Raw genomic sequence first — 12,808 nt, forward strand, 5'->3', positions numbered from 1 at the left:
GTTTTTTCGTAAGGTATGTTTGTAAAAACTACTTAAATGTCCTAATATAACTAAGGCCTAGTTCTGGATTAATTTAAACCACATCAGGGAAACTGCCTCTTAAACATATACATTCAGATTAAAAGATTTAAATCATGGGAAACAATTCAGTCTAGTGTTTCCGGTACTGTAGCACATACAAATCTTAAGTAAATGTAGTCCATTAGCTTCAATAAATGAAAATATTATATTGTTCAACGTTTCTCTTTTTTATTCTGTCTGTGAGCTCACCGAATTCTGAAATTGAATTCCTTGTAAAAATGCATGCAATGCCGACTTATACTTTGGCAAAACAAAGATATCTTCTTTTGAAACAGCTGTCTGGTTGGTAATATGCCTGAGTAGTCTCATCAAAAACACATTATTATTCAAGATGAGCCACAAGCAATGGTCTCTATAAAAGCATGTAATGTACAAAACTCCTTTTGGCTGTGAAATCTGTTGTTTCTTTTAAGCTGTGTCTTTATATGTTAACTGCAAGCACTACTAGTCAGTAGAGAATAGTTAGTCTCCGTACATCCATAACAGTGTCAAAGGCAAGCAAAGGTTTGCAATCCAACAGACTGACATCACAACAGACGTTGAAATGAAGTTACACTGATTGAAAGAGAATGGAGCAGAGTTGTGTAGTGTGACTGGCGCATGGCGTGCCTCCGAATGGCCAGTATCTTACCCGACGCATCTGGTGCGCATTTGGTAGGACGTCATGACCGCAATGGCGCCATGCACTTTCAGGCCGGTTATAAAACACAGAGCAAAATCAAGATTTCACAATGATACTAAGCTGTCATCTTGTTATTTTGTTTGTGATTTTGTGCAGTGACCACCTGTAGCTTTGGGGTTACGAGCACACGGTTATTCATTTTACGTAGTGCAAGGTAGATACAATGGTAAGTATTTATGTGGCATAACAATAGATGGTCTATATTAGTTTGGTACATTTGGGATCAAACACTTTCTGATCACTTTGCTTTTCATTGCATTCATAATCAGTGGATCAGGATTAGTATGGATGATATCTTTCAAAGACTATTTAACAGGTAAACAAAAAATAATGAGCTGAGCATGAGATATTTTTAATCCCTGCTATTACTTTATTTTTTTTGTGATAAAATATGTCATTATTTTTTATGATAAAATGGGGAAAGAAAATGTCTTTATAAATGTCATAAATGATGTTTCCATGCAAGCAAGACCAAAACAGATACACAAACACACTGAACCACATTGTAAACAGGTCTCTTTGTAATATTCGGTAGCTTAATTAACCACAAAATCTGTCTTCTGTGATTTGTTTGTTTATTTCTCTTCATTTTCACTTTTATTTTCTTCTAACTTTCATTATTTGTTAGGACAGATGTGCGGATGGCACACAAGACACAGTTTTAAACATATACACTTTCTTTTCCTCAGATCTCTAATGATAGCTTAAACTTTATATGATAACATAAACAAGTCTAACCTCAGAGCTCTGGATATCATATAAGCATAGCAGCGCAACCACTGTGTGTTTAAAAAAATAACCATCCAAATATAGAGAGATGGAAGAGTCGGGCTGAGTGTTATGGTTTGTGCTGATAGGTCAAAAGATGGACACAATTTTTTGCCATATGAAAGCAGTTTAATGTAGGATACAGATGGAAACACGCAACCACATTTAAAAAAAAAGAGTAAGGTAACCCTTACCATTTACCATAGTAACTATAGTATATAGTGTTTATGAAACTTACCATATTACATAATAAAGTATGCTATAGTATTTACTACAGTAATACTATACATGTAGTAAAAGTGTAGTAATTAGTATTTTACAGTATTTACTAATATGCTACCGTACAGTTACATTTTAAAAACAAGTACTTCTATTGCACAAATGCAAAGATGTTTCTACTATGGCAGTGCAGTGAAGAAGCCTTTAAGCACTTTTATTTTTAATAGTTTAATCCTACAGAATACTAACAGAATTTAGCAATTGCTATAATATATACAATGTACTTCAGTAGTGTAAAATCAGGAATAAACTCCATATGATTTGACAGATGTTTATAGAGATCAGGTGACGTAGGTAGGATGAGCATCAGGTCGTTAAGGATGAGAGAGGGGAGGGCACGTGCTCTTCCTCACAGGCTTTGAGTCTTTAAGAGAGGCACATGTTACGGAACCTGTTGCTTGTCCAGATGCATTGGCAACTTTTGGCTCTGTCCCTGTTTTGTCAGATGATTATATCGACGATAGCTGCGAGAAAACGAAGCGGTAAGGATATTTTAATCCATTCACAATCCGTGTTACTTATTTTCTCTACTTTGTTAGGAGTTTGTAGTTATTCGAAGAGAAAAAACGAAATATTATTTCCCTTAAATATATGACATGCACAAGAATAAAAATAGTACACAAATGTACATAAATGTTTGTTTATAAAACGATACTATGTGATTGGATGAAGCGCGCGTGAAGCCGATGCGACACACCTGAAATCACTCATTATCAGTTTAAATATTATGGATTTAATGTCGATTAATAATATTAATACGCTTGCAGTATATATACCGATATAACATGATTATTTTAAATAAACCCACAAGAAAAAGTAATATAGTATACTTTAGTATTTCTTAAAATAAATTGCAGTAAAATTCCTAGTTTTTTAACCTTACCATAATAAATATTGAAGTATATTACAATATTTACTACAGTTTATCGTTTCACAACAGAATGCATACTAAATAATACCGCAGTAAACATAGTGTATAACCACTAGACTATTTAATATAGTATTTCATGCAATTATGGGCATCGTTGAATCAACTTTATGGCATCGATACTTATTTGCTTTAAAATATAAATGTATGATATAGTTTACTAAAATTGTTAGCAAAATGATAAAGTTTTTTTTATTATTTAGTTCTATATTTTCTACTGAATCGACCGTAAACATTTTTTACAAATCACTTTAAGTAGTTTTTAAGTAGGTTGGTATATTACCATTAAATCAAAGAAAATGTTATGCATTGTAAAATAGCCAACCACCAAAGCTAAAAATCACATAAATTTTTTTCATGGCAAGTGTCTTGCAACACAGCTGCCAGTTTTACCAAATATTTAAAAAGCGTATTAAACAATAAACAAAATTGAAATATAGTTTTAAATAATATAGGACAACATAGATATAAACAGTGTACTTAATGCATTTAAGCATTCATTTATTTTCATTATATTATTATTATCTCATCGCTGTTTTAAACTTTAAAACAATTAAAAATGCATAACTTTCTAAATATTAAGATCATATTAATATGTAAATACTGTGTCAAAAAGCTATTGAATTTATACATTATAGTTACAGAAGAAAGACATGTGATTGATGCTGGGCTCTATTCGTTCTTAAGTAGCATGATGTTGCTTTTGTAGTGTACAGCAGATGTTAATGCAGGTGCTTGCCCAGATTTTTTGCAGAACCTGATTGAAATACAGATGGTAATAAATCCTCATAGATCAGTCAGTTTATTTATGATGTCTCAGAATAGTCACGGAATTGGAAGTTTTATGCTTGTGAAATTTATTTAATCAGACTCACCCCTTCAATAAGGGTTTAAGTTCACAAAGTCAAAGGTTTAACTTCAGGGAACTTGCAACTACAAAACCTTAAAATCTTAAGTAGCACAGTTATATTTGTAGCAAAAGCCAAAAATACAGTGCATGGGTCAATATTATTGATTTTCATTTTATGCCAAAAATCATTAGGATATTAAGATATTTGTACATTTCCTACACTGTAAAAAAATTCTGTAGAAATTACAGTATTACTGGAGCTGGTTGCCAATAAATTACTGTATATTTTACATTTTTGTTATTTACTGTAAACGGTTATTTACTGGAAATTGTTTACTGGTTTGTTCAAAGTTGAATGAGCATGAAACCTTTTCAGTCTTTATCTTCTACAGTAAGTTACTGGCAACCACCTGCGTAATTACAGCTAGTTTTTTTCAATATTTAGATTTTTTTTGCACCCTCTGATTTTCAAATAGTATCTCAGTCAAATATCATACATCAATGGAAAGCTTATTTATTCAACTTTTAGATGATGTATAAATCGTAATAAAAAAAAATATCTTATGACTGGTTATGTGGTCCAGGGTCACAAATGTAATCTTATTTCTTTATACGTTTAATGTGGCTAAACATTTCAAGTTCACACCCATCAAATAAAAATATTTGTTTAATAGCCATTACTAGACAGACCCTTAAAAAGCATTTTAGAAAAGTTTTATGTAGTCTTGTAAAGTCCTGAATTGCTTTGAGTGCTTGGTAATCGCTTTTATTGCTCTTTGATGGGCCTGCTGTTAGTCTGGTCAGTCATGCCATGCCAAGTAAACTGTTTTTGTAAAACTAACAAACTAAATTATGAATAGCCCAAAAACAGTACTTGCACAAAAAACCAAACCTTTCTCAGTTTAATATTCTTTTAATTTTCCTTACTTACCTCACACTCATCTGTATTCATCCTGGAAGTGCCTGGTCCTCATTTTTTATATGTCTTGATTCTTCCATATTTTCTAAATTGCATCTGATTGACAGCCATGTCCAAAAAGAAAACACAATGTTGAAACTTATTCTGAATCTCATCCGAGCCTACGGATGTTTTATTAACACAGCTGCGTTTCCCTTCATGTTGCTAATGAACTACAAAAAGACAGAAACCATCTGCTTATATCTCCCTCCTGCAAACCTTCACCACTGGTTTGGGATGACAGAACACAGACTGAAATGGGTCCAGTTTCGTCTTCATCCAGGCGCAAACAGGCATGAGCTCTGTACGTTAGGAGAGAGAATAAATAATGAAAACAATATCTGTTATTTACTTACCCTTGTGTCTTTGAAAAAAACAAATGTCTTTTTTCCAAGGATGTTGCGGATGGTTGCCAAGGTGTTGCTACGCAGTTGCTAAGGTGTTCTGATGCTTATGATGCTTTCTGGTTGGTAGTGTGTTAATTCAGCCCCAAGTCCACAGATATAGGCTTGGTTCCTCATTCAGTGTTAATCTATCCAGTGGTTTAGAAAGTTAGCAGCACACCTCTTCTCAGTAAGCCATGAGATATAATTTAGTAAAATAGTGTCTTGTTTTCTGCTAATCATTCTTTTTCAACCATCAAAGAGAGCTGGCGACAGGATTGCAGGAGCTGTGTGGAGTGTTCGCAGGAAAATGGCTGTCTGCGCTGCTCTGAGCGCCTATTCCTGTTTCTTAACAGACAGGGCATGAGTCACCACGGCTCCTGTGTTCACTCCTGTCCCGCTGGACACTTCGGCCTTCGAGGGAAAGACGTCAATCGCTGCATGAGTAAGTCTAAGACCTTACTTATAATATGGATGTTAAAGGAATAGTTTAACCAAATATGAAAATTCTTCCATAATTTGAAGAGTTTGGTTCCAAAATGCATTCATAATTTGGGTAAAAATGTATTTTCTATATCAAGAAAGTGACAAGATGAAACCACTATTTGCTTTTACAAACTTTCACATAGCATCTTTAGGTTATAATAGCATCAAAAATTCAAATCCATAATTTGATTTTCAAAGATTTATTATAAAAACTGGTTATTTTTTTTACCATGCAATAAATCCATGACAAGTTTCTTTTTCAAAATGCTATAAATCTATTGAATCATATAAATGTGCATTCATCTTTGCCATGTTATATTCATTTAGTTGACTAGTGGTATACACTGATTAAACATTAATGGCATTAATCAAAACACTTTGTCATATTAAGAACACTGTCATCACTGCTGTCATTCTTGGGATGTTGTCGCTGAACTTTTTTGACAGCGATCATCTTAGCGGTAAAATGTTTGGGTTCTACTCGATTTTCGTTGACTTCAAATAAAATAATGGAATGTTTTTTAAAAGATCCCCTGGGGGGTCAATGTGTTAGCATGACAGACATTTGTCACGGTTTGTAAAAAAAAAAGGGAAAAAAGATGACAGAATAACATGTAAAATATATAAAATATAATTACATGGCTATTTAATTGGACCATCTGTTTTACTTGGACACCAAAATTCTGGAGTTTGGGAATCACTATAAAAAAATATTATAAAACAATGAATATTCAATGTAATTTATGTAGTTTTATAAAACTATGCATGCATCCATGCATTTTTATTTAAAATAATTTGATTTTATTCACTTTTTCTTTTCACCATAATATTTAATTCTGTGGAACCTGTTGTACACAAACATGGACAATTAGACTGCTTCATGTTCAAAAAAAAAATTGGTTATTATGTTTATTGGTTCTTCCTAACCCCAAAATAGCTTGAAGAAATCTGAAAAAAAAGACAAATCAAAGCTCGGGTCTTAGGAGGTTAGAGACGATTTTCTCAACATTTAGATATTTTGCACCCTGAGATTCCAGATATCCCAGCCAAATATTGTCATAAAAAGTTACATTTCAAAAAAATTACCTTTATGACTGTCACACAAATATTTATTTATTTATCATACCTTCACCTTCACATGTATATTTCTCCCAGAATGCAAAGCTCCAGAATGTGAGAGATGCTTCAACAAAGACTTCTGCACCAAGTGCAACAGTGAATATTTGCTCTTCAAAGGCAAATGTTTCAAAAGCTGCCCAGAGGGGACTTTTCCTCAGTCCACAGACTGCATTGGTGAGTGCTTTACACATTCCCCGGCTCTTTTCTTTATGGCTATACACCATTAAGCTGTCATTACCATGCTGTAGAAGCCTATCAATCATGTTTTATTTGAAGAAATTAGATGATGATGTGTGTACTCGTTTGTGGCAGTATAGGGCAACAGACAAATGTTTTTGTTTACATATATCAGAGTTAGTAAACTGGGGGCCGCGAGATGGTGCCAGGGGGGCCCCAGTTTTATGACATTTTATAAAATACAATTTATCATGAATTCTTAGGGTGACCATTTGTGCCAGTTCCGCCGGACAAGTCCCGAACATGTTTTCGGGTTCGTTCTCCGGAAGTCGCGTTGCTCGACCGCATACGTCATCGAGGTTCTCACATTTCAGTTAAAATACATTAGAAAATTGAGATTTATTTCTTTTAAGACATACAATCATTGTAGTTTCATTCTTACCTTGAAATATAACGGTTGCTTTTCTGAAATTAAACCCGAAATATTAAACCTTGATGACGTATGCGGTCGACCAACGCGACTTCTGGAGAACGAACCCGAAAACATGTTCGGGACGTGTCCGGCAGAACTGGCACGAATGGCCACCCCATGAATTCTGTGTAATTAAACCTTAAAAATAATAAGCCAACTAACCAACAGCACTACTAGGTATAATTTTATATGTTTTGTTTAATTCAAATATTACATTTTAAAACTGTTTTTGTCATAAATTTTCATTCGGGGGGCTGCAAAAAATGCACTGTACACAAGGGGGGCCGCATGCTGAAAAAGTTTGGGAACCACTGACTTAGCTAGTCATTGTCGAATTTATCAATGCGTCATCACAGAAAACACAGTGTATACATAGTAGAGCCTATATGGGTAATAAGAATGTTTTATTTTTAGGAAACATACAAAGCCAAACAATAATTTAACAGGGCATTTATTGTACATGTCGTAAGACACAATGCAAATGCATTGGAATAAGCAGTCTCTTTTTTCAGTATCATACTTTTATAACTTAGAACTTCTCAAGTTATTTTAAATTATTACTTTTTTTAGTTTTTACAATAATTTTGTAATTTAAGTTATTCATATGAATAGCATTGCTCAGATGATTTGGAGTTGAAAAGTTAAAGGACAAGATCGGTATTTTACACTTAAAAGCCCTGTTTTCAGATTGTTTATGATGAAATAGAACGGTTTTGACTGAAATTTCGACATATGCGGCTGCCCCGAGAATTTTCGGGTGTTTTTGTATCACCTCCCACCTCTACAATGGCTGGATAGGTGCACTGGAACAATCCTTCCTAAAATGCATTAAACTTTCATTTACAAAGACGTGAAACTCGCCGAGTGGTCAGGGGTGTTCACTGATATGCTCACACAAAAATCGCTACAATGTAGGGGCAGCCGCATATGTCGAAATTTCAGTCAAAACCGTTCTATTTCACCATAAACAATCTGAAAACAGGGCTTTAAGTGTAAAATACCGAACTTGTCCTTTAATGAGAAATGAGAGTTTGTATTGAAATCTCAGATGTTGGTGTCAAAGCATTTTGTAACACGGTTGACATCTCATTTGTGATTTGTCTGTCTTATTTGTGAGTGTTTTTCCTTCTTTCCTTTCAAAATAAGTCACATTTGATAATGTCATTTGTGTTGTATATTTGTAATAGTTCTCTATGTTTTCCTACACCAGAAGGATGTATGTTTGATCTCATTGGCTCCTGGGGCGAATGGAGTCTTTGCCAACACAACGGTATGAGCTGTGGTGTCCGATGGGGGCAACAAAGTAGGACCCGTGGGCTGTCCAGACAAACGCCCGAAAAGACGGAAACACCGTGTCCTGATCAGTCTGAAAGCAGAAAGTGCCGGATGAAGAAAAAGTGTCCAAAAGGTGAGATGATTTGTGAGGGTGAGAAAATTAAGCATCCATAAATATGCTGGTGAAGGTTTCGGTAATTTTACGTAATACGTAATTTTTGCCACAACAACAATGACCGCAGCTCATGCTATAGACCAGGGGTGCCCAAACTTTTCCCTCCAAATCTAACTGAGAACCATGGGCCAAAAGTAAATGTTGCTGTGTTATATTAAAATTAAAGTTGTCCTGATTCTCCTAATTTATAATTTTCTAATATTTAAAAAAGAAATAAGCAAAAATTATTCTATTTAGGCATAACTAATGCATATTTTTTTCAAAGATAATTGTTAGAAAAAATAATAATTTTGCCCATCATTTTTAAATTTCCTTTTGTCTGTGTGCCACTGCCTCGACCTTATTATCTTATAGTACCCGAGTTTGTTGAATTTTATGATGCATAATATACACCTTCAAGTATGCATGTAGCCTACATAAAAAAATATGAACTTTAATTCCTTGCATTTAATTTCGATTTGCATAAAACATTTCTACATTTTAGAAAATGTTTAATTAGAAATATGAACCTCTGCGTCAACGAAGTTGATCCTTTTTCCTTATCTCACATGGCATGAAGTGTCAAATTAAAGGTTATTTCATGCCAACTTTGACCCGCGGGCCCTAGTTTGGGCACCTCTGCTATAGACACTTTCAATACTACTTCCACTTGCGTAGCTGCACACATTGATCAGCGTACGACATCAAAGACCCAACAGTACTCCTCTTGAATCCCCCTCGTAATACTTGTAAAAACAACACGGACATTACACTATTAAAAAGTGACACAATAAGGATGGATGTTACACTGGTTACAGCAAATTTCTTTTGTAAAACATTTGGTGTAATGTAAGTACACATGTGAACAAAATATACTACATTACGCTAGTGGCAAAATCAAAAATAAACATGTACTTTTGTTACTTTAACTTAATAAATTTAGTTTAGTTATGGTAATTTTGCCGAAATTTAATACAGAAATTTTTGTGCAGGAGGCAAAAGCTACCCTACTGATGAAAACGCAGTATGTTTAATAAAGCTAACCTAATATCCAAATCTGAGTGATGTGTAGCTCCTCTTATTCCATGCACACTGCATACTTAGTATGGTAGTATGATGTTCTGGACCGTTCAGATACATAAAACAACAATAGAAATGACAAGGATAGAAGTTGATGGGCATAACGCAATGTTTTAAGATGCCATCCAGATTGTTGCGTTACACATGGGTGCCATTAAGAGCAGCTTAAAGCGACAAGAGAAAAGATCGGATTATCTTAATGTTTCCCGACATTTGATCTTCTGATAATGATAATCACTGCAAACAAATGACTTCCAGTGTCATCTGTTAATGTCAGAAGTTCAAAGTCAGATTGTTTGGATCTTGCGTTTCTCTGTGTAAATCGCGCTCAGCCAGCTGCCACTTGAGAAATGAAATTGAGACGTCTGATGTGGAAACTACAGTGGTTTATTGGGGGATATTGAGTAAAACAAAAACTCACGTCACTTTGTTTTTGTTTGACACAATTGAATGAAATGCTGTTTATTAAATGTTTCAACTATCATGAGTTTCTAACAACTTTATATTTAGGATATCAAGTGGCCAGTACAGTAAGAAGTACAGTATTTTTTGATATGGTATAGTAATAAAAAAATTGTTGTGGGTGGGCAATTATTTTGGTTTCTTTCGGTATACCCTGCTTTTCTTTGGGCCAGGAATCATAAAAAATCTTGTTGCACTTAAATTTTTATGTTTAATCAATTTGAATTTACAACTTTAATTCACCTTTCTTGAATAGTGAGGAGTTGTTATAAATTATACAAATAAAGTTGAAATAGCTTAAGTTATTTAAATTTTAATTGTATAATTTATAGCAACTCTTTACTAGTCAAGAAGTTTGAAATTATTTATAATTTTCAATCGTTTAAACTTAAATATTATGTGCACAAGGATTTTTACAGTATATCTTATTTAGACAATAAAAAATAATTATAAATATTAATAATATACTAATTATATCAGTAAACATGTAAAAATTAACATTTTCTTGAGGCTAAAATTATTTGCTATAAACAAGAGTGAACAAAATATTACGCTGAAATATCTTTGTTGTGTATGAATGTGCCATCATCTTTTAATAAGGCAGTCAATCTTGCCAACTCATATTCTTTCAATAACTAAAATACAAAAATTACAGCAAGCAAAACAATGGGTCTCATTCACTAAGCATGTGTATGCACAAATTTGTTCATAAAAATGTGCATACGCTCGTTTTAACTTGCAAATCATAATTCAAAACCTTTCGTTTTAAAATTTATTTTAAATGTATGCAAAAACGTAGGAACAACTTAGACCAAAAATCATGAACAAGGAAAAATATATAAAATATATAACAGATATATATTTATAGTTTTTTTCCTTGTTCATGTTTTTCAAGTTGTTTTACGTTTTTCTATACATTTAGTATGAAACATTTTAAAGTTTTTGTTAAATCATGATTTGTAAGTTATAATGCCGTACATTTTACAAACAAATTTGTGCGTAAGCATGCTTAGTGAATGAGACCCCTTGGATGCAAGAGAGAAGCGCGTGGCAAAAACCCAGTTTGTGTAAAACTGTCACATTCAATGTTTATTCAATGCCACCGTCAACCTGAGTCACGACAACATTTTACACAATAGACAGACGATCATGAGCCGCATGCGATCCAAATGCACTTTGCTTCCTGCCGTACCTTTGTGGTTTGTCTCTGAAGTTGACACCTCAAACACTTGATTGTGACCGATGAGAACCCCATGAATTGATTATGTCCCAGATTGTCCTCCAGATTATCAGAAAATCATTTCCTTGCTTCTCCTTTAACCTCAAGAGCTAATAAAAATCAGACATCGCATCTCAGGCGCGATCACTCCTGAAATCTCACTGGTGTTCACTGACATAACCTCGACGACCTAAACTCACCTGTCTGAATCATAAACCATAAAATTTAGATCTTAAAGAGATAGTTCACCCAAAAATGAAAATTCTGTAAAAATTCTTAGATATTTTGAGGAATGTTTGAAACCAATCTGTTCGTGGACCCCATTCACTTCCATAGTATTCTTTTTTCCAACCTGATCTCATGAATATTTGGCTCATTTATCCGTGTCATTGTCACGGATCTCCGCATTTCAGTGTCCATCACACAGACTTTCTTTTCCGTGTCAGTTTCACATATTGGTTACTCAATTGCTTTCTTTCCATTTTCGCATGGATTTGGAGTTAGAATGACTTTCTGTAACATAAAATGACATCCTAACCCAAACCCAACTCTAACCCTAACGTCAGGTGACAATTGTTTAAAAATCTAGATAAAAATAGTATAAACCAATAGTTAAAGTGACACCCAAACCCCAAATCTAACCCGAAACCCACTCGAAAATGGTAACCAATACTTGAAACTGACTGCGGTATGGACACGGAAAAATGCGGAGATCCGTGACAATGACACGGATAAATGAGCAAAATATTCTGTGACTTTACCACAAAAATTTATGAGATCATGTTGCTTTTTTTCTACTATGGAAGGCAATGGGGTCCACGAACAGTTTGGCTGCAAACATCTCTCAAAACATCCTCCTTTGTGTTCATCAGAACAAACAAATTTATACAGGTTTGCAACAACATGAAAGTGAGCAAATGATGACAGAACTTTCACCTTTGGGTGAACTATCCCTTTAACAATGCTGAGGGGTTCTTAACTTAGCTAGTTATTAAATATTAATTCATATTAAATATTGATATTGGTCTTACAAAATTGCATCGATTTCCCTTTAGAAGGCCTTTATTAACCCCTTGGAGCCGTTTGGATTACATCTGTGAAGGATGGATGCACTTTTTTGAGCTTCAAAATCAAAAGCACCATTTACTACCATTATAAAGATTGAAAGAGCCAGAACAAAACTCTGATTGTGTTCGTCTGAAAAAAGATAATCAAATACATCGAAGATGGCTTGAGGGTGAGCAAATCTCATTTTTGGATGAACTATCGCTTTAAAGAGTGAGGTAGTGACCAATGAAGACTTCATCTAGAAGATTTGTGGCAGTAAGCAACTTTAACTGTTGTGCATCTACATTTTTTTTTTTTTTTTTTGAGAAAACGTTGGGAAGCATTCAGCCGAAATTCAGGCTAGAGAGAAACTGAAAGGACAGACAGA

At 34.0% G+C, this 12,808-nt stretch overlaps 1 protein-coding gene across 2 annotated transcripts in view; it reads left to right on the forward strand.

The window, feature by feature from the left end:
• Window positions 1–2,152: 2,152 nt before the first annotated feature.
• Window positions 2,153–12,808, forward strand: part of rspo4 (R-spondin 4) — a 16,671-nt gene continuing 6,015 nt past the window's right edge. For both annotated transcript variants that reach the window (XM_055214258.2, XM_055214259.2), the window contains exons 1-4: window positions 2,153–2,292; window positions 5,192–5,374; window positions 6,571–6,708; window positions 8,394–8,591. In XM_055214258.2, coding sequence (XP_055070233.2) covers window positions 2,190–2,292; window positions 5,192–5,374; window positions 6,571–6,708; window positions 8,394–8,591 — 622 coding nt within the window. In that variant the 5' untranslated portion in view covers window positions 2,153–2,189. The remainder of the gene's footprint in view (window positions 2,293–5,191; window positions 5,375–6,570; window positions 6,709–8,393; window positions 8,592–12,808) is intronic.

Source organism: Misgurnus anguillicaudatus, chromosome 8 (genome assembly GCF_027580225.2).
Source record: "Misgurnus anguillicaudatus chromosome 8, ASM2758022v2, whole genome shotgun sequence".
Taxonomy (NCBI): Eukaryota; Metazoa; Chordata; class Actinopteri; order Cypriniformes; family Cobitidae; genus Misgurnus; species Misgurnus anguillicaudatus.